Source organism: Nannobrachium achirus (genome assembly GCF_963921795.1).
Source record: "Nannobrachium achirus genome assembly, chromosome: 9".
Lineage (NCBI taxonomy): Eukaryota > Metazoa > Chordata > Actinopteri > Myctophiformes > Myctophidae > Nannobrachium > Nannobrachium achirus.
The window spans coordinates 47,651,647-47,679,555 of record NC_137818.1 but is presented as its reverse complement, the minus strand read 5'-3'; the positions used below and the strand labels follow the sequence as shown (position 1 = coordinate 47,679,555).

Here is a 27,909-nt window from a genome sequence, read left to right as displayed (position 1 = left end):
AAAGAAAGAAAGAAAGAAAGAAAGAAAGAAAGAAAGAAAGAAAGAAAATACCAAGATTAGAAAAATACTGACAATTGTATGCTAGTCTTGTCCTTCATGAATTATGAATAATAGTCTACCCTACAATAACCTTTGGTCCAGTCAGAAAGACATTTCCTCGTAATCGTTGGAAGTAATCATTTAAACTCAGGCTGGGACAAATGTTTTAAACTATAGCGTTTTATGTCTCACATAGAGGGAATCGTGAGGTTGTGCTTGAGCAGACAGTGAACCGAGGATAGCGTGGTACTGTGTTGTTCCGTTTCAGCATTGTCTTGGTGATAAGCTAATCTACCGTGGGGAGGAAGTGCAGGAACAGTGCTGACAGAACGACTTAGTTGGGAACATCTGTGACTGACTGTCCGTCTCTCTGTCCCAGAGCTTATCGGGTGTCACATTCTCTACATACTGCCGCGCATCATGTCGGAAGTGTCGGAGAACAAGGGTTTGGGTAGAAGTATCAACGAATGTGTCATAAACGCGATATAGTTGTTGTCATCCTGAGTGTTGTCACTAAGCATATTTTTACTGTGTGTCATACCACAGCACCTGCAGTGGTAAGTAAGTAGTCATAGTTGTGAGGAAATTATCTTCTAACTCAAGCTACGGCTTTTAGCAAACATTATCAAGAACTTTTGCTCTTTTTTTTAAAAAGCCACACAGGCCAGCAACCAAACCATGAAGCAAACTCATGCTACTTTGGGTCACTACTTTTTAGCCCATTGACTATGACTCACGGTATCTTGACATCACTAGTGACCATTTTCAAAACATACCATACATAGCCTGATTTTCCCGGAAGCCATTGGATTCCGTACATTTTGCTCTAGTATGAAAAACAACTTGGGAGAGTTAAAACTTTCATGAGAGCTTTTGTCTATTTACATTTGAATGATTTTTGTTGCTTTTTAACAATTTTCTCCTCAATTTAGTCATTATATGCCAATTGCACATTTCTGTGTGTTGTTGTCACTGATGTTGTATCCCGCTGAGTCACCTGCCAGTGAGGAGCCAACGCGGGAGGACATAGAGCCTCCATCCTACTCCTCCCACCCAACTCTCCCTGCTGCAGGTGCCACCCTAGCCCGTAAGAGTATAGAGGGTATGCACGTCCACTGGGACCCGCCCCCCTAATCTAGACTGAGTGGCAAAACATTGAGCAGCATGGAGCATTGGAGTTTGGAGGTGCTAGTTGCAAATCACTCAACGGCCCTGCATACCACCTGTTTCTAAATTGCACATAATGCAGGAGGCAGCAGGATGTTGTGTTGTTGAAGACGAGCGCTTCCAAACTCTGACACTTGGAAAAATAATCCCCTGCACAGAATGTCTTGACAGAAAGTAGCTCATAACTTCTCTACGGTGGATTTTTATGAAACAAAAACTTTGCAGATAGAAAGAGGATAATTCAGGCTTTCAGTACAGCTGCAATTTTGGTGAGTTTAACTTTGTTTAATACAATCAGATAGGACTTTTCTGTTTGGATGTATGGGCTGTCAATGGCAGAAATTAGTTTTTTGCCACTCAGTAGGGGCTCCCACATAACTTCCAGCAACAGTGATGTCACGCGCATACCCTCTATTGTGCAATGACAAACATCATCCTCCCCACCCAGCATCTCTCCCTCGAACACAGGCCAATTGTGTTCATACAGACGCTTGACAAAACCGGTTGCACTGTGGTGGATTAAAACCCCTAGACACTGCGTGGCCTATAACATGTCTTCCCTAACTGATACAAATAGCAGGAAAGCCAAGGGACAGACAGCATTACAGAATGCGAGGTAAAGGAGAGAATGCCTGTCAGGATATCCTAGGTCAGATAAGTGATGTTCCCCTAATCACTACTCTATCTCTGGGCTCCTCTTGTATGCTTATTTTGATGCATTGACCTGATCATATTTACCAACCCCACTCACCCAGAAGAGTGCCCTAACTTCAACAGAAGAGGTCCAGAGGGCAGATGATGAGTGATTAGCCCTTGTGCTGAGCTGAGCGAACAGCGTAGAGGTGGGGACAGACTAATTGACATTTCGCCAGCTTCTCGTCTCAATGGGCTTTCATGCCAAATTGACTCTGCCTTGTGGGCAGCAGGGAGAAGAGAACTTTTCTTCCTGGCTAGAGAAGTTCTTTTAACTTGACTTTGCTGTACTTTCATATGACGCCAGCTACTAGATATGAATGTGGCCCTTTGGGTAACAAGTTAAGCTCAGTTGTTTTCTTTCCTATTGCTTGTGTTCTGTTGTGTTAGGCTAAATACATAGTTTTATGTGGCCTGTTCCAAAGCTAGTATTCCAAACTTAGCACAGAGGATAGAGTGCTGTACTTTTTATAGACTTCACTCCACGCTCCAGTTCCATCTCCATTGATCTTTTGTAATCATGTAACTATTCCAACATGTTACAATCATTTCAATTACATTCTACATTTATTTCTGAGCTGCTAAACAGCCGGCTACATCACGTGACCTTTCATACCACTGAACTGTCACAGGGATGAAGAATGTGTGAGCCGCCCTGCCGCCAGTTCCCCTTCATTAAAGACTCTAATTAGAACATCAGGGCCTCATCATCTAAACGACGAAGCTTGCTGGACCTGAACAGAGGTTGCAGAACTTTTAACACGAGAGAGGAAATATAGGTTTGTCTGACGTCAGAGGACCAATCTATATTTAATCCCTGTGTACGAATGACTATGAGAAACATTATTAGGACCAGGGACGTGCTGGGCCCCTGATTCAGCCCGGGAAAAAGAGTTGGAGAGGCCCTCATTGCGCGCTATAGAGAGAGATCTCTCCCTATAGCGCTGCTGCTACTCAAAGATTTGCCATTTCAGATCATGACAAGTGACAAGCCAGTGGGCCAATTCTGTACATGAGTTATATTTCGTCGTTGTCGGGTGGAAACCTTGTATGTCCAAAACCGTTTGTTTTGTATTTATCATTTTAAAAATGATTTAAACTAGTGAAAACAGCCGATCTACAAGCACACAACGCCTCGCACCGTGAGGCGTTGTGTGCCCAGCCCCCAAAATGGAACGAAGGCCGACATTTTATTTAAATTTTTTTCCTAATGGCCGGCCTGGACCGGCCGGGAATGAACCGGCAGTTCGGGAGTTGTCCCGCTTTTCCCAATGGCCAGCACGTCCCTGATTAGGACCTACATCTGTCAGACAGTGGAACAAATGTAATTGAAGATATGGAAATATGGCATATAGATATTGTGGAAACAGGCATCATGCAAGCCACAATTCGAGGTGGAGTACAGAAAATGTTTTACTATTTTGGACAACATTTTCTGCCTTCTAACGATTCATTTACGGATTGTCTGTCCGCCGTCTGTCTGCATGCTGACATCACTGATACTAAACAGTGTCATCATGCCGCCATGGCAACAGCCGCAAGCTGAAACAATGCCCGGGATTACTGACTGACATCCCGGAACACCATATATTATACAGTATGGGCATAAACGGGTGAAACAGTCTGCATGCTGACATCACTGATATTAGACAGTGTCGCCACCATGGTAAAAGCCGCATGCTGAAACAATTCCCAAATAATGTCTGCCTGACATGATGAAACAAGTGACCAAATTCGGAGATGACTGACATCACTGACTGACCTCACTACAGTGCTCAAATTTGAAGATGACATCACAGACTTGCCTGGACACGGAACACCATAGATGGGCATAAAAGAGACGACATCACAGACTGGCCGGGACACGGAACACCATATATGGGCATAAAAGAGAAACAGCCAGAGATACGAGATCTCCATACTGTATGGGGAATGAAAGGAACCCAGACAGACAGACAGACGGATACAAAGGGTATTGCACAACTGACTATTCTGCCCAACGGGCACCGGTCTGGGTTCTCCAACATTACTTCTGAGACTCCTCAGGGACATTCAATCCTTCATATACTGTGCACTCATATACTGTGCACACCCTGGGCACAGGACACTTTGATTAAATTATGCAAAGACGTTGGAGGATTCTTTTTAAACTTTACCAAATCTCAGCTCAATAATCTCCAATATTTTGCTCCAATGTACGCCGAGTGTGTGTTACGGAAGTAAAGAACCTTGAACTTTCAACCCTTGAACCACAATGATTATTGAAATTGAAAGCTGCCACCTTTCTTCAAAAAATATAAATCTGCTTCATCCAAACATTTTAAATGGCATAAATTCAATGCCAAAACAATTGAGGAGCGAGACCACTGTACAATGCAAAATATTAGTTGAAAAGCCTTCAAACAGCTATATTTTACAACTTCTTGGTTTAGGCTTGATTGAGCTTTAAGTTCCAGTGAGTGACTATATGTTACTTCAAAGTTACAGAGCACTGCCTGAAGCAGTTGACAAGAACAAAGTCCATATAGCTACAACATGACATGCATTCACAGCAGGCCATAGCAGTACATTTTATGAAATGCATGCAAAAGGCATAAAAATGTATGTTAGGGGCTCCTGCTGCCTAGTGGTCCAGGCGCATACCACATATAGGCTAATGAAGCCTGACAGTGTGTTGCAGGTTCAGATCCCGATCCCGACGACCTTTGCTGTGTCTCTCTCCCCATATTTCTCTCCCTGTTTCCTGTCCTGTCTTCACTGTAATACTATCAATAAAGGCAAAAAAGAAGTATGTGAATTTAGTTTTAGCGTAGGTTTAATGGAGCTGTCTATGGCATCTGTCTTCTTATCACACTGAAAAGGCACTATTGAGTAGTTCCTGTCTTAAGCAATAAGCATCTTCTGAAAGAATATCACCATTGACAAATGGTGATGGTAATAATACTTTAACACTAGCCTAGTGGTAGACTTGTGTCATTAACAGACTCACTGAATTATCTTTTAAGCCTTTTCTTTTGGAGCTGTAAACAATGACGGTGCAAAGAAAGCTGCAGTATCAGTGTGCAACAACATCAAAGGAGGCAGTGGGACAGTGAAACGGACCTCAAGGAGATGGTTACAAATTCCTATCAAATATAAACAAAGTTAACTTTGAATGACGTTAGTGGCAGTGAAGATGCGCCCCAGACCAGTCAACACAAACAAGGACCAGTATAGCCAACTGGTTAGTGGTTACATTAGACCAGGGGCCATGGGAGACCGGGTTTGATTGAATCCTGCCCTGGGACATGAAACATACAGACTTTACACAGGTTCTCAAAGAGAGGGGTCTGAGGAGGACCCCACCAGTGGACCATGAGGTGGTTAAGGGGTCCCAAGGCCCAGCAAGATATAGTTGGGAAATCTGTGGCCCTAATGCATAACAAACTAGGGGTCCTTAGATTTAAACCACTACAGTATATAGTGTCATTTTATTTCAGTCGCTCCTGGGTGTAATTGGGTCTATATAATCTAATAGCCCTCTCCTCTCTTGGCTCAGTGGCATCAAAGCATATGTCAATTGAGGTGGAGCTTTGAGTGGAATTAATTAACTCCACTTTACTTCCACCCACGGTCTCAACACATTAGTCACGCTCCGTTAGAACTCTTCTCAGAGCTTCCATCCTGACGACACCAGGTTAGGTGTGCGTGTATAAAACAGCACCTGGTGACGTTCAAGAGTCCAAAAAGAGCACTTTGAGTGAAGGACCGACAAGTTCGTCCATTCCACCGTCAGACGAGACTGAGAGCGGCCAGACCACACAGACATGATTTCAAATATCTCTTTTTGCTGTTTTCCTGTGCTTTTATTACTTAATTTAGCTGGAGCCAAACCATTGTCAGACCTTCAGGTGAGATGGCGCGCCATCATTTGCATTGCTGTGCCTTGAATATTTGTAATCGGCTATTTAGCCTAATTTACCTTTACTTTAATATTTGCCATTTAATTTTACTTTAATCTTTATATTTACCAGAGTTTGCAACAGCTTCTGGACGAGGATGAGAGTAATAACGTGCCGTTTTACGCATCTGAGGAGATGGGGATGATGGATGCAGCGCAGGGGAAGAAAAACTTGAACGCGGAGGAGAAGTCGGTGTACGACGCAGCGGCGGAGGGACAGCATCAGCACCAGCAGCGGTGGGACACGGACGAAGACGCCGCGAACTCGGCGCTGGCGCCGGGGAAAGAGAGCCTCCTGGCGCGCCTCCTCAAAGACCTCGTGCGGACGTCCAAGCGCTCTTGGAGCCGCTACAAGAAGGGAGGCATGAGGAGCTGCTTCGGAGTCCGGTTGGAGAGGATCGGCTCCTTCAGCGGGCTGGGATGCTGAACTGGAGAGGAGAGGTGACCATGGAAACCGGTGAACACCGGGTTTTTTGATTGATTGATTGTTTGTTTGTTTGTTTGATTGATTGATTGATTGATTGATTGATTGATTGTTACTCTAGAAATAATATTTTTTAAATTGACCTCCCTGTAAAATTGTAGCCTACAAGTTTACATTTAACTTTGAGTGTACAAATGGAATTATGGAACCAAATGGACCCACACACGTGTCCATTTTGGTTCAATTTTTTTCTTTCTCCACTGTGGTTTTATTATATGCTAATAATTTCCAGCCTAAACGATAAAAACGAATTTCTACCGACCCGACCCCACTCCCAAGCTTACCGGAGTGCAGTGCACCAAGCTGCATGCCCATGTCTCGTGTTCTAAAGGTTGTGTGTATGGTTCTCAACAGGTGTGAGCTGTGGATGGATGGACGAACGAACGAGTGCTTGCTGTATCCAACGCTGGAACTCCACTGAAAAGGACGTCGTCTTTACATTGACTAAACTAAAACAGCATTAAACTGAGAGTTTGTGACTGGCGGGGGTTGTTTTAGTGTCTGTGGTTTGCTTCTGGACATATATTTTTATGGTTCTTCTCATTCATAATAATCGAACAATAATCACGGGCTGCTCTTGGTATTACTGTAAAGTATATGTATGTATTTATTTATTTATTTGTTTTTTCTTGTAGATATATTGGGCAAGGCATATAATTGTAATAGAATATGTTGAAGTAAAAAAAATAAACAAAAACATTTTGCATAATATGTGACTTGATTAAACCGCTTGGTGTTCATGAATTTTGATGGACTGATTCTCAAAGTAAAATCAGCCAACTTTTTGCCAATTAGTCTGATTCACTGGGAGAGTGGGAGTTCCAACTGAAAATAACTTCAGCTCCATATATCTATATTTAACTCATATGCGAAATGATCTTAAACTTTCTATAAAGTCTGATGTATAAGAACTGCATTTAAGCTCAATGAAATTGCATTTCTGATAAACGGAATAACACATTCTTTCTGTTAGCCAACGTTTGTGATGGGTGAAGTGAAGCAGAGGTAGCCTATATATATAGCCTAAAACACGCAACCAAATTTGCATAATGATGATGATGATAAAAATAATAATTATTTAAATTAAATAAAACATGATAAGAATAAGCCATGCAGCAATATCTTCCCTTTCAAAAACGGTGTGTCTGGTCATATGAAATAGGACTGATCTAATTCGTTTCGAAAATGGAATAAAATAATAATAAAGCATTGTTTTCAGTATATGGTTGGAGTTGGTTAAATATAAAATTACAAAATATTTGATATGAAATTAATATCAAATATCTAAATATTGAAGTGCCCCAGAAGTGCTTTAAAGTGAAATACCCATTTAAGACGTGGTCCTTAATTGTGAGTTATTGTGCAACTAATAGAAGATTCGGCTACTCAAGGTCACTGCAGTTTTTTATAAATGCAAATAGCCTGTAGGCTACAGTGCCTGACACAATACGGACAACACCTGGCTGCGCTGTTGTATCCAGGAAGAGAGACAGAATGCCACCGGAGTAATAGGATAACCACCTAACCAGGCCAGGACTGATTTGAGAAACACAGATTGTGACGCCAGCAGAGGGACATGGTCACATTATATACGTCAGCGTGATTCCGCTGGGCTTGAAATGAATGTGTGGTATATAATAATGCCTATTTTAGACAGATGCATAGGCTAGGCCTAAAGCATCGAACTTGCCCCAGGTCGCTCAGTTGGCCAACTTGGCCGTTAACCCTGTACGTATTCCTTGGATTCCCAACAGGCTGTTTTCACTCTACACAATATCCATCAGGTATGATGTGCTTGTAGATCTGCTGCTTTTATTGAGCGCCCCCCCTCCCCCTCTAGGTTCATGCAGCGGCGTCAGTTCAGAAAAAGCTAAGGTATGGCAACATGACTGGTGTCTTGCACGCGCGCCCTCGTGTGCGTGCAAGACACCAGTCATGTTGCCATACCTTAGCAACGGGTACGATTACAGTACATTTTATTATTTCCCCCTGTAGCCAAGGTATGGCAGCTGCCATAGCTTGCCATACCAAATTGACGCCTCTGGGTTCATGTGGTTAAACACGTGCGTAAACGTGTGCACAAGGCGTTTACGCACAAGTTTTGGGCATGGCAAAACAAGCTTTCAGCACGAAAATTTATATTTTTCCAGGGAAAATACTGGAATTGTTAAAAGTCACAAGTATTTGTTTCTTGTATTATTTAGCACCGTGATGGTCGTAATGACACACAAAGCACATGTCACAGGTATACAGATCTTGGAAGTGCAGATGAAAGTTTTCTCTCTATTTGATAGTCTTGGACCGACTGTCAACATCTTGGTCTATATGTCAAATACATTTATTTTGGCTAAAATGATTATCAACACTGCAGACAGAATGGAAACAATTAGGCCTAAATGTTTTCGGTTCAAATGGATTGGGGAGAATTATTCGAAGGATAATAATTATTTAATTACACAAAATACATGCTATGATCTATCTATGCAATTGGTTTTATGTATAGGCCTATGTGTGATAATGTAATGTGGTCATTCTAAATAAATCTGTAGTCTACTCTAAACACATTTTTACACACGCAATGTTGATTTTCTAAAGATTTCCATGTTACAAAGCAAATGCTATACAGTCATTTACAGTCATGTGATGTGCAGATTCATGTCTTGGCCGGATTGACCATTACTGGCTCGGCCAATGGTCCATGGGCTGCACCATTAGCTGAATGTCACTCCCCTCCACATTCCCTGTCTCCATCTCTCTCTCTCTCTCTCTCTCTCTCTCTCTCTCTCTCTCTCTCTCTCTCCACTTACTGTCAGAAAAGGGCTTAAAATGCCCCAAAAATAACTTGAAAAGGAAAAAGCTCCAGCTTCCACTGATGACACAACAGATATATTTCTCAGAGGCTGGACATCTACTGAAGTGCAAGTGTCTAACCGGAAGTACAGGAAGAGCAACAGGAAGTTCCAGTAGGCTGGACAACATCATTCTTCCAGTTAAACGTTAGTTATTTTCCAGGCTTTATCTTTATCTTGTTGAGACAGGGAAGGAGGTTAAATAGTTCCCAATATCTACGTCATAAAAACACACCAAATACCTTAAAATACTCAGTGTCATTTTAACTCTGAGAGTGTAATACATTTGTACAGTATACAAGATACAAGTTCTACTAATAGGATTTAAACCACAATAAAGCACAATGGCTTGTTTACATTTGAGCCTTTTGTACTCAATTCATAAAAAAAACATTAAATGACAGACAAATAAACACAGTAGTGTCTACTGTGCAAAAATAATATCATAAAACATAAAACAGATGTAAGGATCATGTGCGTAAAGGCCACATACGCATATTTGTGATGGCCCAGAAAGATAGGTTTAATTATTAGGTTTACGTGTGTATGGCATATAGCCTATAATGGAAGCTTGCCAATTACTTCACCTCGTACACAGCCAAATTTAGTAACACACTTTAAAGATGGCACGTCTTCTCGTAACTCAACGTCAACATGGGAAAACGTAGGCTACGTGTGTTTCTAAAACAAAGTAGGCCTATCCAGACGAAGGCTATGTCATAGTTATGCCTCGTATCTAAGAGACAAAGCTTTAAAAGGAGTCATTTCCGACAGCCAGCGTTATCATAATCAGGTGTCAGGAATGCAACTCCAATTCCTGGCATAACTGTGCATGTCAAACCCCAGTATAAAAGACCCACGGTGATGTGGGGTAAAGCACAGAAACAAACAGCTACGAAGCAAAGAAACTAAAGACCACCCGGCACCAGAAAGAAGAAGGGAAAAACCTGGAACAATGCAGCTCAACTACATTCCTGTTTATGGCCTCCTCATGCTCTTAAACGTGCAGCTTTTCAGCGCGTATCCTATCACCAACGGCTTGACCAACAGTGACATTGACGTCTTAAAGGTGAGTCTAAATGCATCGCTTGCTGCCTTTAGAAGAGTGGTTCTCAAACTTTGAAATTTGAATGTCTCCCCTTAACATTGACAGTGTACAAACGGAACCAAATGGACCCTACGACTCCATTTGTACACTGTCAAAGTTACATAGGGTCAATTTAGACCCCATAAAGGAACCTAGAGAGTCTCTGAAATCCACTTTGAGAACCACTGCTTTAGAAGATCAATTCTATGAGTTGAAACGTTTAAGCAACAGGTTCTCACTTCCATCATGTAATTGCAGGAGCTTCTTCATCGACTAGAGGAGGCCATTCCCGAGCAGAGCGAGGCCGAGCAGCGAGTCCCCACAGGAGGTCTGGACGATGTGGAGGAGACCGCAGCAGAGGCCGTGGAGGAGCAGCAGAGAGAGCAACTCCAGACCAGCCTGGACGAGGCCGCCATCAGGGAGTTCCTCTCCGCCAAGAACCTGAAGAGTGTCCGGAACGACTCCTCCAGGAGGTCTTCTTCTGCGTCAGGCTGCTTCGGCCGACGGATGGACAGGATTGGTTCCATGAGCTCCCTGGGCTGCAACACAGTCGGCAAATACAGTAAGTAAAGGCTATGCTTTACAATACATAACCCAAGCTGAGGTGATCTTCTTGGTAACTTGTAGGCCCCATGGCTTAAAAAAGACATTGAACTTGAGAACTATAATAGTGGCCTAAGAAGAGGAATTGTGTGAAACAAGTTCAAGTAAAACTAAAGCACTGAAAAGGGGAAGGTTTCTTAATTGCTGTTTTTTGATTCACTTGCAGACCCAAAGAGAAGATGAAGTCTTACCATCCAATTCCTGGAACTGCACCGTCTCTACCAAAGCATATTTTTATTCCGAGGCTATTTATTTATATTTGTATTTATTGACTTTTGTTCGTTGCTTATACCAATATATTTATTTGGTCTGTAATTGTTCTTTTTATGTTGTTGAATAAATGTTTACAATTGCATCATAATGGATTTTCAGTTTTGTCTCTTCTTAAAGTATTGTAATGGTGTCAAAGTCTGCAAATACAGCTTGTCTTTATGCATGGAATAACAAGTGAACCACTTTCAACCTGGTGTTACAATTTTGGGTATTATAGGTGAACATTTCCAGAAGTAGCTACAGTAAAATAGCTAATCTACAAGTAACATGGTTGAAGCCTACAAGCAAAGAATGATAGCCCCAGAATATGAATGTGAGACTTGTGTGGGTTCAAGTGGTTAAAAATCACTACAGAAACAGGCAACCGACAGAAAGTCCCAAGTCTACAGTACACTGCTCAAAGATTTCAGCACCTTGGACAGCGGTCCATTTCTCAGACCTGTTGTATCTGAAAGACCTTACAATCTCACCTGCATGCCTGCCATCATGTGCCATACCTTGACCTCCAGAGGCAGATTATGCAGACATTGTTCAAATAAACTAATACAAAGTGAGATTATTTATGGTTGATTATACTGGTGGGCAGGGCAAATAGCTTGTCTTCTGAGTAATTGTAAAAATACTATTATCATTAAATAGCTATCACGTTTGACAAGTTTTGTCTTTATAAAAGGCAAAATAATATAAGCAGTGACCGAAACAAAATGACATACAAATTAATCACACATGGAATAGAGACCGTTAAGATAAGACAATTCTGTGAATGTAATTAATTAAGCTGGTGTCAGTGACAGATGACGGTTACATCACACCAACCAGTTGTTCACTTGTAACTACACAGTAACATCCTCTGTATTCATTCATCCATGTGTAATTGAAGACTCATAAGGGTCCATATGGTTACATATGACCTCAAAACCAAACTACAGTCAGCTCAGAATAGACTGATCAGGGTCATACTAGGTTTGGGCCTTAGAGCCCATATAATAATTATTATACTGCACTGATGTGTGAGAAGGGAGATCTTGTATCTTGTATTCAGTCCTGAAGGAGATGGGGAGCCAGTGAAATGAACAAAGGATGGGTGTAATATGGTCGTATTTTTGCACTCCCAGGATCCTATAAGCACTGTTTTGAATGTACTGTAGCCTCTGGAGGCTCTTGCTAGGGATCCCGATGAGTAATGCGTCAATAAACCTGTATGGAGAACTCAACTGTCTCCCAGTAGAATCTGGGGTTTCCATGGCCAGGTTGACCATGTCTCATAAGATCATGTAAAGAGTAATCCAGTAAACCAGACACCCTCAAGCTTACACTTGAGGTTCTACCTGTTTAGTCTCAACTGGGAAAATCGGCTTCCTGCTTTGATGCTCCTATTTCATGGAACGCTCTACAACTCACGCTAAAAATGTATGCCCCAATATCCTATGGACAATTGAATAACCTGCTCTTAAATCTCTCTACCTCACTATGTAATTGTTTTTAACTTACTTTTTGTTCTGGTTTTATTTAGTTGTTCCGGTGTTTTATATCTATTTGTATGTCTTAATTGTTGATTTTTGTGCTCGACAGCATTGCAAATGAGGGTGAACCTCAATGCTTCGAGTATAAATAAAGGTTACAAAAAGTTACAAAAATGAAAACAGATATTCACAATGTGAAAAGGTGGGGAATTGTGTCCTTGGCCTACTGGCAGCATGAGCAAGAAATCTGCCTCTGCATTGGCCAAGACGTTTGTAATATTAGACCCGGACAGCAACAAGTTCTCACCCCCAAGGTGTCAGACACCTGACGCACAAAATATGCATGCATGTTTAAAACAGGTGAAAAATGTTCACTGATTTGCTTCCTGTGTGCGCAAGAGATGTGGCTCTGATCGATATGGTTTGCAAGATTAACCTCCAACAGACAGACAGACAGACTGACAGACATGTGCATCCTATAAGGCAGAACTGACTTCAAGTCTTCTCACAGGATGCCTTACCTTTCAGGGCATTACTTTGAAAGTTTTTCCACAGGAAAATGCTCGTCACTAACCGCACAATGCTGGAGCTCACTTTTAGCCCACTATGGTATATTTAGGAGCCAGGAGTGCAGACGATTCTAAGCATTCGTATGGCGGACGCTGCATTCCTGCAGGGCCACGCCACGTCTGAGCTCACGCCTCCAAGATTGCTACTCCTCAGGTCATCATGCCACTGTTTTTGTCTCAGCATGACAATACACAGACTCACGCACACACACACACACACACACGCACGCACGCACGCACGCACGCACGCACGCGCGCACACACGTACGCACGCGCGCGCGCGCACACACACACACACACACACACACACACACACACACACACACACATGACCCACTACCCGGACGCCACTTAAAAGGAGATTTTCTTTTTACCAGGGGTCTTATCATCCAGAGGTGTGAGAATGCACTCGAAGGCAATCTACAAAATGATGAGTTACTGACACATGACTGTCTCTTTGGATGGCGAGTGTGTGACTCTGTGTTTGTGCCTATATAAGAGTGGCTGCATAGCGCTAGAAGGAGCCACTGTGAAGCAGGACTTATACGACACCATGAGGACGGGCCTCCTTTGGGCCCTGCTGGTCGCGCTCTGTCAGCTCACACTGGTGAACAGCCATGTGATAGGGAGGTCTTACTCCACCAGCGACCTGGATCAGCTGAAGGTAAGGAACCAGATGTCAGCGTTTGATGCCTAATCTTGATCTGAAAGCACTGTTTCCCAAACAACGTTTGGGTCGTGGCCCCTTTTTGGATCGTCGATCGGTTTTAAAGGGTCATGAGTAAAAGCTTTTGTTTTAACCTCTACCACCATTTTCTTTTCCTTTTTTCGAAAGGATTTTCTTTCCTCCCAAATAACGAAAAAAGATGACACATCACATTTTTGAGTGTTTGGGTCCGGGAGAGACACCAAAGTTCTCTTTTGGGTCTCGAGCTGAAAAGGTTAGGGAACCCCCTGATCTAAAGATCATAAGTTGAAGAGCTGTGTGCACTAAACACGAAGAAGACTGCCACGGTGTGCTTTCATAGTTAAAAACAAGAGGTTGTGTGTACAGTCATAGCATACCAAATGTTTTATACATTCTTATTATAGTAACACGGCTTGGTTGAATGCTTGATTATTGCTATGAAGTCTAATTCTACAGTGGTTGGATTTAATTTGGTTGAGGTCATGATCAAACGCTGTTAAGTGCTAGGAACATAGTCGTAAGATTACATATTTGTAATTTATTGTATTTGTCAAAAAGCTCTACAATATTTTTGATCCACATACTGTCAATTGTTTGCATTTTCTCTTGAACAGAATATTAAAGTTTGTTTATTTACAGATCACTATTCAGACATCAATAACCTTTAGCCAACACAGATGGTAAATTAACATTGCCCTTAATATCTACAAAGCCAAAACGTGTAACTATCCTATTCTCTCTTTCTCTATTTGAACTATTCATGTAAGTATAGATGTTGTACAAAGCTTTTTCTTTTACACCTGTAATTGTGTGATAAAGTAGTCACAGAAAAAAGTATACTCTTGTGTGAGAATATGAAAGAATGAATTCCAGTTTTACCAGTTTTTGTCTTTGCTCTCATGCTTACAAAAACACCTGGAAATCACTTCACAAGTGATATGGTTGGTCAACCATAATCAATTATGTTGTTAGGTGTTTGTGTGGTATTTTGCATATCTTATAGTTCAAGCAGGCTTCAGTAAATACATAACAAATGTATTCATAAACAGTTTCAAATTAAAATGTACCATGCATATTTCTAGACTGAGAAACCAGTTTGCTGTAAGAAGCCATCAACATTTAAACTGTAATTTAATTACGCAATATTACTAATATATACAGTATTACTAAGTATTGTAGATAAAACCTGTGGTAGTAGTTGCACGAGGACAGAGGGCTATCTTGCATGCATGCATCCATTCATACCTGGGAGGTGTCACTGAGCAAGTCCACCAGAGCAGATAAGGCCGTGCTCAAGGGCACCTTGACAAGTAGTTGGCAAGGGGCAGCAGAGTGTATTTTGTTTACTTCGTTATCACTGGCCTGGATTTCTGAACGCCCAACATGCCAGTCTAAATCTAGCATCTCTAATTTTAAATTATATTCAAAATACATGCACCGTTGGTACAATACAGTTTAAAATAGAATATACTTCTGTTACTGTTATACTGGCTATTTGTTTTTAAATTATTTTAAATGTATAAAAGTGTTGCAGCACACGATGACAAGTAGCACCAATGAGCTGCTAACGAAATCATTTGATGAAGGTTGTCAAAACCAAGGAAGATCAAAGAAGGAAGGGACACTGACGTCATTTTAGGCTCCATGGCCATCCACCATGACACTTTGGGTGGCGGAAGTGGCACCGGAGGTTCGGTGAATAACATTGCGTCTATGAGCTTCGGCTGGGACAGCTCATGAACAAAAAATAATTCTGAACGATAGAGACCTTTATAAAACACTCAGCTCAGGAATATAAAAGAAAACATGTCACACATTGTTTTGTGCTGTGTTGCTTTTCGGTGAGTACACTGTATAACATTATAGAGGCATCTAAAGAGCACAATTTACGTTTCTGAACGAGATAGTATCGCGAGACTCTCCACAATTCCCTGTCTGGAATCCAAATCTCGCGATAGCTCCGAGACAGAAACGGCCGCCGCCGCTGTTTAGCTGCCTCAATAACATTATGTACCGTGCACATCGAAAAGCAAGTGATTGTAAAAATACCTGTGATATGTCTTCTTTTATATTCCTGGAGCGACTATACAACAAAGGTCTCTATCGTTCAGAATATTTTTTGTTCATGAGCTGTCCCAGCCGAAGCTCATAGACGCAATGTTATTCATCGAGCTTCCGTTGCAACTTCCGCCACCCAAAGTGTCATGGCGCATGGACCGTGGTGTGGGCGTGACTTCCAGCGACTTCTCCTTCTTTGGATACTTCTTGGTCAAAACCAGGAACCATCTCTTTTGGATCATATCCTCCTGGGACACCTGCAGTTACAGTTCAGTGCTAGGAGGCTGCATCCTGATGCTGTACCACACAGCAGGGTTCACCCTGACCACAACTCTAATAGGACCCTGGGAAGATACTGTTGGGATAACCTGTAGGCTACTGCACAGTCGGCATTGACCAGACTACAGCATGTCACCTGTGCTTTAAATAAAGCAGTTCTCTGGAGGGAATCAGGCCTCAAGTAACAGAACCAAGTTGATTAATTTTCCTTGTAAATGAAATGCAAGAACGCAAATCACCACAACCTTCTAGTGTTGTCTGTTTGGCATTGCCGTGTCGTAGGCTACAACAGTATAGTATCATTTCCACTGAGACAATACGTTTTTCAGTAATTTTCATGGCTTTCAGGCTTGATTTGAATGTGTCCCCTCTATCTCCTCATTAGTCTATACTGCAGCGCATTGAGGAGACTCTAGCGGAAACAGGACAGCAGGAGGAGAACGTGGAAGCAGCCGCAGACTATGAGGAGACAAACCCAGAGCCTGAGCGCGGACAGGAGGGGGTACAGCGGCCATCACTATCAGACAAACTCCAGTCATCTGTGGAGGGCCACAGTCGGACCCCAAGCCAGATCAGCCGGCTTCAGGACCTGCTGATGGCCGCCAGGAGCAGATCGTCCAGCTGCTTCGGAGCGAGAATGGACCGCATTGGAAACGCAAGCGGTCTGGGATGTAACACTGGCAGAGGTACAGTAAGACTGTTGACTGTAAGGGATGTCAGGAGATGTGTATTACTACTTGTTGCTTACTAAACCTAGGCTTTAAACTTAGTAAATAACTCAGAAATGCTAAATGTCTCAACTATCTATTTGCCAACAGGGTAAGCTGACACTCGTCTCCCGACGAAGAACTGAATACAGATGGAAAGCCGTCCCTTTATAGCCTACTTGCTTTGTCTGCAGTTCATTGCATCCATGTAGTACATCTCTGCTTGGAGCTAGAAACAGGCTGTTAACTTTATGACTTTCCAGTCTATGAGGAAGAAATTCATTTGTGTTTTATATGCGTAACTGAAGCCTTCAGCTGTGTCTTTATTTAGGTTTTCACATGAATGTCTTCAGAGACTGTAACCTGAGGTGTTGATTGTTGATGATGTTGAGGACCTAATGGGTTTTCCACCACTACAGGGGATGTGAAGCCTTTCAGACTTCAAATTATTTAAACCGATTACATTAACTGCAAGTATGTAGAATGAGAATACAGAAAGCATAGGCTACTTGGAAAAACATACTTCTGACTTTTTCTGCCTCGGGTTGTCGGATCAAGTCAGCTGTCTGTGTCGGTAATTAGCTTGCTAAAGTCTGACAAGCAAAGGCACTTATTTCTGCCTCCTTGTTACCGCCTGGTGCCAAATTAGTGACTGCGACACCAATTGCATTTGTGTCTGTCTGTCTGTCTAAGGCCACTTCTGAAATGCCATGATCCCATATTGTTACAGCTGGAAGCAAACCAACCTTTTTTTCCACGCAACTTCGTTTAGGATAACTTTATTTAAAATAGATGGTATTGAAATGTTCCCATGTCACCTGTTTTTCTTATTTTTAAATTTTGAATGCAACAAGTGATTACAAAAGTAAAATGAGATATTTCATTATGTTCTATTTAAAAAAAAATAGCTAATCTGTACAAGCTCACAATGCATTGCAATTGCAACATTGTGGGTTTGTAGATATCCTATTTCCATTAGTTTATGTGGTTTAAGTGTCTGTTGCTGCAACACATTATTCTATGTGACCCCATATTTGACTATCCATTAACTAAGTGATCTGGAAAAAGGCAATGGCGTTGAATGTAAAGGGTGACATTGTACCTAAACAGAGGGATAGACTGCCTTTCAATTAGACCTGCTCTTTGTTCCAAAATTATCCCAAATACCCCAACATGTTCAAGGTCTTCCACTTGAGCATACAGTAGCTTTTGGAATAATTTGTGGAGAACAATGTCACACCTTGCCTCCAGTACACTTTCTCTGAGACATAAATAAAAGCACAGTGATCAAGGATAAGGTTCAGGCATGCACTGCAAAATCCGGAGTGAAAAAAAAAAAAAAAAAAAAGTTTTGTGGTAAATGATTCACTCACTGCTGTGTGCTATGTGGTGTAAATGTAATCTGACAACCAGCGGAACAGAGATGCCACTGTGTGTTACAATAAAGTGAGACACTGTCACAAACCGCTGTCTAATTGCGTTAGCCTTTATCATTCGAACTCTACAGTTATTAAACTCTACGCCTCACAGGAGCATTTTGACAGATGCACCAGTCAACTGGAAAAGGTGAGCGACCTCTGGAGGTCCAGGTTAACAGCGTGGAAAACCAGCAATTATCTGCCAACTCACAGGTTCCCATAGTGTCCTGGAATGTCTTGGAAAGCTAATCAGACTCTACAACAGAATCCCATGGTACTCTGGGCTTTGATGCTGGGTTTTATAGGCAGATTCTAGTGATAAGCACAGGTGCGGGGGCTTGGGGGAGCTGTGTTCTTTCCACTGTCGACACAATTAGCCTGATTAGTAACTGGGCACTTTATAAACATGGACTACTTTCTCATGACCAGGATGTGTGCATGGGTGTTGTACAAAGTAAAAATCCTCTGTGTTCATTTAAAGCTGCAATCCGTAGGGTTTTGACTACTTTGAATGCAATTTAATAGCCATTTCACAGCCATATTGTCAAAAAGCATACCGATGTTTCTGGTTGAAATTGGCACATTTCACTCAAGGTTTTTCGTCTCACTCATGTCAATTTGTCTGCAGACCTCACTCAGCAATGAAATAAAAATAAAACAAACAAAAATAAAAATGAAACAATTCACAGAAGGCAAGCAGTGATCACCCCATGATGTGCACTGCAATATAGTTTCAAATGCACTACATTGCAGGTTCTTTTTGAGAGTAAAAAAATTCCAAAGAAGACGACGACGTCGACGTGTGACATGCATGATCTGGGCAGATTGCCCCAGGAAATGAGCCAATCTCAATCCAAAACAACGGTATGTCACAGTTTACATAATACTAATCTCTTGGCCCAGTATTGACAGAAGTCTGTCAGCTGGAGACTATGGGGCAATAAAATATGAACCGCTGCGAACTGCTTCCCTAAAAAACATTCAGCTGAAATGCCAAGAGCAAGGCCTTAATGCCTTCAATGGCTCCATGGCCATGGATATCAACTGAGATAACCGAGATTCTGAGATTAGCACTGCACAGCACTCAGGAAGCAAGTCAGTGACTTACTTAAGACACTTCGTCACCATGCCAGGTGGGGCCGGAGCCTTCTGATCGGTGACAGCTCTCTACTTCCTGAGCCCCTGCTGCCCCAAGGAAGTTCAAGAAAATGAAAGTGTCTCGTAACGAAACTGTACTACCGAGGGGAATTGTTTGTGCTTCCAGATACATTGGAAGCAGAGAAAGGCTTTCGATTCCCAGGTAACTGCTCCCACTTCCTGAGCCACTGCTGCCAAATTAAGCACGATAACAAACAATGTCAACTTATCTCCTAGTTTCTTTTTTTGGGGGCCAGGCCAGCCAGGGTGAAAGTGGCGGTGAAAGTGGTTAAGGAGTGTGAGAAAATGAAAGTGCCAAAACAAAACTGTGCAAGTGGGAAATATTTATGGCTCTGATCAGATCAAAACAAAACTAATGGTGGGAATTAGATTTAACTCTGCAAGACCCAGATATATAACAAAATAGGAAATTATAATGAAAATGAAAGTAACCTTTCCTTATTAGTATCAACACTAAACTTGCAGTCATACTGTTTTCCTGACTTCACATCACAACAACTCAAATGTCTTCTCAATCTCCAAAGGTCCTCATTGTAGCATTGTCTTACACAAGGTGCAGAGGGATTTAAGGCCTGAACATTCTGCTCCCTCAGTTTAAGTTGTATGTACAGTACAGTACATAGTTTTACTATTATCTCTGCTGTCGGGCCGCAACCTCCTAACTCCAAAATGTTCATTTTCAGGAAAATAAGCTCAAGTGGAGTTAGGAGGTGTTCAATAGCACCTATTTATAAAAAAAATCACACCCGTGTGAAGTGGAGCTGTGTGTGTGTGTGTGTGTGTGTGTGTGTGTGTGTGTGTGTGTGTGTGTGTGTGTGTGGATCATGTGTACCGATTTTTGTGACATTTGAAGAAAATATGTAGGAAAAGGAGCAAAAAGTGTGTTTTGGAGAAAATTCAAGATGGCGGAAAATCTATCATGGCGCAAATGGGCGTGGCCTATATGGGGAGATGCGTCATGACCCAAGGAATCCAGGGAAAAAATATTTTTAATTTTCCGACCTACGGTTCAAGAGTTACAGGCCAAAACGTAAAGTGGGGTGTTATGGCGCCACCATGTGGCCAAATGACACAATTATTTTTTATTTAATCCTTGAAATCATTATGAACCTCCTCTCCAAGTCTTGAAACTCTAGCCCCTATGGTTTGCGAGAGACAAATAATTGAATGTGAGTTTTTGCGATTCCCATTATAAGTCAATGGGGAAAATTAATTCACTAATAAATTAATATCAATTAAACTATTGAACCTTTCTCTTAGCAAGTTACTAGCCCACGATTCCCGAGTAAGCCGGTCGATTTGACATATGGCGCGAGTGTGTGGTGGCAAAACTGTGGGACTAGTAGCGTGCCGAAGTTTAGGAAGTTCAGGCTACATACAGACACACAGACAGACACACAGACAGACAGACACACAGACAGACCCACACGGCCACGTATAGGGAGCCTGTGCTTCACACAGCTCCAAAAAGAGAGAGGGCCAATCGGGTGGAGTTAGCTGGTTTGGCAGAAAGTGTGGAGTTAGGAGGTTTTGTCCCAAGCACGTTTTACTACTTTCCATTGGTTCAAAATTATTTTAACCAACACTCAGCTGTAAAGGCTGTTCAATATCCCGGATTTATGCCAAAAAATCTAAAACTTCAAAAATGGAGTTAAGAGGTTTTGGCCAGACGGCAACGATATATAAACTGAGGTGACCCCTTGCCATTTTCAACTTCCCTCTCAGTCATTTCATCCTGGAGCAGAGCCTGAGGTTATTGTTTTCATGTTGGTTTTGTTTTATACTATACTATAGTATAGTATAGTTTGTTACAGCTTGGTCCAAACCAATTCTAGAGGGGGGAAAAAACGACAACATATATAGTTTGCAATATAGACTTTACAGCCTGCAATTTTCATTTTCAGACATGGTTACAGGTTACTGCAACATTATAGACGTAACTTAAGAATCAATACATTTTTTAAGACATTTCAAATTTGTATTCAAGACTTTTTACGTTTTTTAAAGCCCTGAAATTATAAGGATACACAGAATACTTGCAATATAAACCATCCCCGCTTGGTCATGGGGGATATTGTGCTATGAGCTTCAGGCAGTACTATTTTAACCACTAAGTATCCTGCCATGGTTCTTCTAAATGTCTCAATAGAAGAGTAGGGAGACCCCCAACAACCACAGCAGATGTACTAGTTACATTGTATTCATGTACTCCAACAGATTGGTAAAAATAACGTTGAGTTCAGGATTGCATTTTTAACTCTGTAAAGTGTACAAATGGAACCAACGTCTATTTGGTTACATTTGCACACACTTCAGTGAGTGAAATGAAAACCGAGTATTAAGGCAGACTCTGCCGAGGCAGACTCTACCTGAAGACGTAAGGATATGAATGGAACCCATAAAAGTTGAGTGAAACATAAACCACATGGATGGCTGTCAAAACAGAAGGACCTTTATTTTTAATGATAAAAAAGGCACAAGACAGAGGTCTCTCTCTGCTTTCTCATTCTATGACAGCGGGTTGATGTTTTGCCATGAGCTTGGGTCCAGCCTTTGTAGGCACTACAAATCGTTGCCGTCTGGGGGTGGAAACCTGGCTTGTACAGTATGTCCAAAACCGCTCCTTTTGTATTATGTAAAAACATGTTAAAATAGTGAAAATAGTCGATCTACAAGCTCAGAGTAGATAGACTGCTATTTTCACTACTTTTGTGACACTCTTGCATGATGAAGTAGGGCATTACTTTATGAAAGATAATTGAAATAGGTTGATAGGAGGTTTCTACTCGACAGCAACGAAATGTATCAATAAGCACAAGACAATAACCATCCATAACAGACATACTGTACACTACTAAACAAGGACGTGTGACAAAGGGGTTTGGCAAGTGCAAAGTGGTAATGATGTCATTTGTCCATCATCATTCTACACAGCAAAAATCTGTGAGTTCATTTAAATCATTTAAAGGTCCTTACACACAAGGAGTGTGACAAATACAAAAATCATAAAATGGCAAATATTTCACATTAAACTATTCATTTGGTGATGCCTCGATCATACAGGTTGATTATTTAATTCACGGCGAAACATAAATTAATTACATTGCTGTATTGCCACGTAATATTTGCATTCTGTGTGGATGTAGTACTCATGACGCATGTGATGTGTAAGGACCTTCAGTGTTTCGAAATGGACCATAAGCATCCAATTTTACACTCTCAGAGTTAAAGGGAAACATTACCGATTTTGAACCAAAAATCGCAAGGAGAACCAGGTGGCATCATCTAGCTCCGACTGGATAGGCAGCAAAATCCTGAGTTCATGCTCCTTCTATACCCCGATGACATCTCATGCTCAGTGGTTCTAAAACATCTCTTCTACATTTCACTCTGTGTGCGTTAGCCAAATGTATTAGTGCGGATCCGTGCACTAATACATTTAGTGCTCACTTCGCACAGGTGCAATCTTTTCCTTGGAGACGGCACTTCTTACATCTGGCACAAGCCCAGGTTGGAAAACACTGCACTACATGGTATATACCTAATATCTCAACACAGCTGATAAGGCTGGCTTTGAGACGCCGCTCCATTTTGCCAACAAGTTTGACTGTCCTGATCCTCTGCATCCCTATTCGGGGGGGTTCTTACAAGCTCTGTAATCCTGACATTGACAAGCTCCACAAGAACAAGTATGATCAGAAACCCAGTGACCAAAAGCAATTTGTGACCCACTGGAAATGACGCAAATATGTCACAGGGCCTTACCCCCAATTCAACCCTTGATGCCAAAGTGCCAAACAGGGTGGCATTGGGTACCATTTCTTTTAGTCTTTGGTATGACCCCGGCCAGGGAGTTGAACCTCCCAGTCACAGAGCAGACACTCTAAACACAAGGCCACTGAGCCTTACAGAATAGTCTCCCAATGCAGAAGGAAGGGTACACCTGTGCAGTCACAAGCGTCACTTTTACATATGATGACTCTAAACTATGCGTTTGACTGCACATATCACGGGAGAAAGACATTTTTCCTACAGGATGTGATCTCACATCAGAACAAAGGTATTTAGATTAAAAGAATCTGCAAAGTTTCCCTTTAAATTAAGATTCCAGAATTTACAGTGCACTTGCTCTCGCTATTCATAGTGGTTATGAAGAATCTGAATGCATATAGTATATAAAAATCATTTTAAAATAACTGCGGAGCAAACTAAAAATAGCTACCAGGACAACCTTTTGATACACACAAAAATGCCACTCTCTCACTGAACCAGTCACAGTACAGTCAGCAAGTAACGCAAATAAAATCTTTATAAAAATAATTATCTTAAATAAGACATTAAGCAGACACATGATAACAGCAACAAAAAGGAATGTTGATGTATGTGCCATGAGCATTCATCACCCCAACATCTACATAATCTACTCTATGGATTTTTAGAAGCTGTACTCAAGTGTTTTTTGTTCCTTTACGTCATAATGCTTATTGGCTATTTTGGTGATTTTCTCCTTTTCCCTTTTGCATGAGTCACCTTTTGATTCCCTTTTGTTTAAAACTTTCACCTTGAATCTCATCTGTTGTGTCAGGAGATGTGGCAAAAATGACCCTACTTCGTCTCACATCATGAGCGCACATTCAGCGTGTTCAATGTTTTCATCACACTGAGAAATACACAGAAGACATAGGGTATTTTTGCCACACAATATCATTGATCTCCTCACATCAGTAAGAAATAAAAACAGCGTTTTTCCTTTAAGTTACATTTTGAGTCCCTGTACTTTAACCTACATGTTGAGGCTCTGTGCGGTGACTCAAAACTAATTCTACACAAGAGAATGTTTACCAGAAGTAGATTATGTTTGATGGAAAATTAACTGTACATGACGTTAAATATATTTAGTACTTCATGTTCGACAAGATTTACTGTAACTTATCCTCCAACAATGCCCAAAATAATAAAATAAAAATCCGGTCAACAAAATAACAAAAGAAAAAAAAAGAAGAAAAAAAACTTCTAGCTTCCCTTAGACACACTTTAACACTGCGATTTACCTGAATTATCAATGAAAATATTTCCCCTGACAAGCTTTACATATTACAAGTGCAATAAAATTGTTAGAATAGTTAAATACCTCATGACTTGGTAATAAGCCTTTTGTTAGTTGAGCCGCAAAGCAATGCATCTATTGTGATGAGGCTGTACAGTATGTGTGTGTGTGTGTGTGTTTGTGTGTGTGTGTGTGTGTGTGTGTGTGTGTGTGTGTGTCCGCAAATTTGTCCAGAGGTTGCTGAGAACAAACACCGTAACAAACTTGGGCTGAAACTCACTACAAGATGCCAAATGATAGGCCAGAATCACGTGGCTCAACTATGCACACCTCTAGGCTGCCATGTTTAGCAGTGACTTAGGTAGCAGAATCTCAAAGCAAACTGTCTATAACTACAAAGCTCTATTTTGCTATAATGCCGTAATTAGATAGTAATGACTTAAGTGCAAACACTGTATAATATAAACCATTTACAATAAAATAAAATAAAAAATAAAATAAACCTAGAAATATACAGACAGTCAAAAATAAAAGTGCTAGAGTGACAACAACATTGATAAAGCATAGTCAGCAAAGTGAAGGTAAATTCTCTGTCATGAATAAAGGGCAATCTCTGAAATCAATATTTCATTTTTGTAGAAGGTTGGTGTGCACATACCTCTGTGTAAGTGTGTAGAAACCGTCAGCAATTAGGCACTTGAACCTCAGCATCTTTTTCCATCTACAACAAATGTCTTTACCAACATGAGCACATCTGGAGCAGATTTTGGTGTAGAGTGAAAAAAAGAGCGCACCAAGTACACATGCAACTCATGGTTTAAGTGCTTGATAACAGTTGTTCTGTCAACACACACTAACCACAGCTTAATGGACCTATACCGGCTCCGCCCCCTCCAAAAGCTACGCCCGACATTATCACAGCGCGCCGCTACTGGCTTCATTCACTTCAATGGGAAATACGGCGGATTGTACACACATTTTACACATTAAATATTAATTCCGTTTTGGACCCAGAGCTTCGAAATCTCTTCCAATCCATCAACAAGGCCTGGATCTGCATTGGAAAAAATATTTAGACCTTTAAACTTTTAAAACAATACGACATAGGAATATATAAGGTCGCAGCAGAGGAATAAGGAACATGTCCATGGTTGCTGGACCACAGAAAGCCGTTTCAAACCAATTTAAATATAAATGGGCTGTATTGGCCTAAACGACAATAACCCATGACTACAAACACCTTATTTGTTATGTTAAATAGCAACTGATATGTAATGTACGTCTGTGAATGTCTGAAGGAACAGGGGTAGCACGCGAAGTGTTGTATTTCAACTCTATGCTTTCGACCGCAGGCTGTGGGTAGGGGCGTCACAAGGGGGGGAAAAGTGGGACTGACTTACCAGGGCCCACGGTGGAAGGGCTTTAATTATTTTAGACTTTATCGATTGAAAAATAGCAGATATACAAGCTCATAGCGTGGCACTGAGTGCCGCGCTGCGAGCTTGTAGATTTGCTATTTTTGAAATCCCACGATGAAGAACATTCATGTGGGCCCACAGCGAATCCTTGTACCCAGGGCCCAGAATTTGGTGCGACACCCTTGCCTCTCCCTCTGCGGCTCGGCAGCTAAACTTGTCAGGAATCGCGAACATTTCACGCCAGAGATATCAAATGTTATAGATAAGATTTATAAGCAATCGGCATGATAAGAAATATGTAGCCTACATTTGAAGCAGTTTATTCTGGTTGGTTGTTTGTGTAATGGAGAGTAATAGCCTCTAAACAAATCAGTGAAAAGTGAAAACGGCTCTGTATAGGTCCAGCAGACAGGCGATTTCCTCATTCTGCTGTTGCGTCCTTATATATTCCTTTGTCGTATTGTTTTAAAAGTTTAAAGGTCTACATATTTTTCCAATGCATATCCAGGCCTTTGTTGACGGATTGGACGAGATTTCGAAGCTCTGGGTCCAAAACGGAATTAATATTTAATGTGTAAAATCTGCTGTATATCCATTCAAGTGAATGGTGCGGCTGTGATTCTGGTCGGAGGTCTTGGCGGAGAGGTGGGGGCGGAGCTCCCGGTACTCATGAATTACTTTTTCTTTATGAATTTCTAATCTAGAAATCGTCTACAGATGTAGGCGGGCCCAAGGTAAGAGAGACCTTGATTGTGAAAAGTTACGGTATAGAATAAGTCAGTAGAAATAAAAGCCTAAACAGAAAGTCTTTAGTGCTAATTAACCCGTAAGGGTCCATTTGGTTCCATTTGTACACTCTTCTGTGTTCCACTGACACAGAGGATTCGACTGCGAAAATGCCTGTAGGATAGCTTAGGACGCGGACGAGGACTCTTCCTGAACATCGATGCAAGTACAGTATGCATGTATAAAACTTTAAATGTTCTACCCAAGTGGAATTAACCGCAAAAGCAAGATACCCTGCACCAAAAGTAGCATGTTCCCCTGTTTACCATAAAGAATGTGTAAATGGAGCTGTTTGTAAGGTCATAACGCGTGCATTTGGAATGGACGGGGATACTGTCGGCTCAACGTGAGTGACCGGGTCAGAAAATAGTCTGTGTTTTTGAATGATGGTGAGATGTCAACCTTCCCTGCCGTTCAGATGGTGATGTAGTGCTGTCTGAGCTTGGCCTCAAGGAACTCGTGGGTTAAGTTGTGCCTTGTGATTATCCCCACGATCTGAAAGAGCAGAGGGACAGAGACAAGAGTTACAGGTGCCTTTGCCATTATTTTAGGACTGAACGCAAATCTAGTCACTTTAGATTTGAACCACTTTAACCATTATTTTATGCTTTAACTATTAAAAAATAGCAGATATACAAGCTCACAGCGCGGCACCGAGTGCCGCGCTGCGAGCTTGTAGATCTACTTGTAGATCTGCTTGTAGATCTGCTATTTTTGTGAACATTTGTGCAAGTCTTTGAATATTTTTGACACGACTCTATACATTTCTTCTAAATCCTTCTTCTAAATGAGTGGTTTTCAAACTTTTTCATGCCAAGGACCCCCAAAATTACAAGTATTTGGCCACGAACCCCCCTCTCAAAATATGTTGTTCCAGGGACATAAGCAAACATTTGAGTTACAACAAAAGATATATAAAAAAATCATGATTTTGCAAAAATAGCAGATCTACAAGCTTGCAGCTAAGCCTTGTATATATGCTATTATTCAATAGTCAAATAATTCTAGGCTACTATTAAGTACTACTGACCTCTCCTACGGCATTGACCACAGGCAGGTGTCGTAGGCCCATGGTTCTGAAGAGGTTAAACACCTGGGACACATGTGTGTTGGGGGACACCGTGTAGGGACACGGGTTCATGTAAGGAGTCACGTCCTGCACAGAGTATGATGACAACATGCA

The 27,909-nt window shown here is 41.5% G+C and overlaps 4 protein-coding genes across 5 annotated transcripts in view; 3 read left to right on the top strand and 1 right to left on the bottom strand.

Annotated features, from left to right (window-relative positions):
- Positions 1-5,705: 5,705 nt before the first annotated feature.
- On the top strand, positions 5,706-6,266 carry nppal (natriuretic peptide A-like; the record flags this gene model as incomplete). Its single annotated transcript, XM_080732831.1, has 2 exons — positions 5,706-5,789; positions 5,913-6,266. The coding sequence occupies 2 exons, from the start codon at positions 5,706-5,708 to the stop codon at positions 6,264-6,266; spliced, it is 438 nt and encodes a 145-aa protein (XP_080588957.1).
- Positions 6,267-10,125: 3,859 nt separating this feature from the next.
- Positions 10,126-10,829, top strand: nppb (natriuretic peptide B; the record flags this gene model as incomplete). Its single annotated transcript, XM_080733669.1, has 2 exons — positions 10,126-10,241; positions 10,518-10,829. Exons 1-2 carry the CDS (start codon positions 10,128-10,130, stop codon positions 10,827-10,829), a joined length of 426 nt encoding a protein of 141 aa, XP_080589795.1. The 5' UTR covers positions 10,126-10,127.
- Positions 10,830-13,720: 2,891 nt separating this feature from the next.
- Positions 13,721-17,015, top strand: nppa (natriuretic peptide A; the record flags this gene model as incomplete). The annotated part of the gene is made up of 3 exons (XM_080732830.1): positions 13,721-13,831; positions 16,578-16,878; positions 17,011-17,015. The coding sequence occupies 3 exons, from the start codon at positions 13,721-13,723 to the stop codon at positions 17,013-17,015; spliced, it is 417 nt and encodes a 138-aa protein (XP_080588956.1).
- A 4,867-nt stretch (positions 17,016-21,882) lies between these two features.
- clcn6 (chloride channel 6) overlaps positions 21,883-27,909 on the bottom strand; it is a 28,405-nt gene continuing 22,378 nt past the window's right edge. Inside the window, exons 22-24 of one of the 2 annotated variants that reach the window (XR_013962351.1) lie at positions 27,757-27,882; positions 26,619-27,221; positions 21,883-25,395 (exon numbers count right to left, since the gene is read on the bottom strand). Coding sequence is in view for 1 of the 2 variants with exons in the window: in XM_080733773.1 (XP_080589899.1) it covers positions 27,141-27,221; positions 27,757-27,882 (207 nt within the window). In the remaining variant the exon portion in view is untranslated. Of the gene's footprint in view, positions 25,396-26,365; positions 27,222-27,756; positions 27,883-27,909 lie in introns of those variants that run through there. The other variant, XM_080733773.1, reaches the window with a different exon arrangement.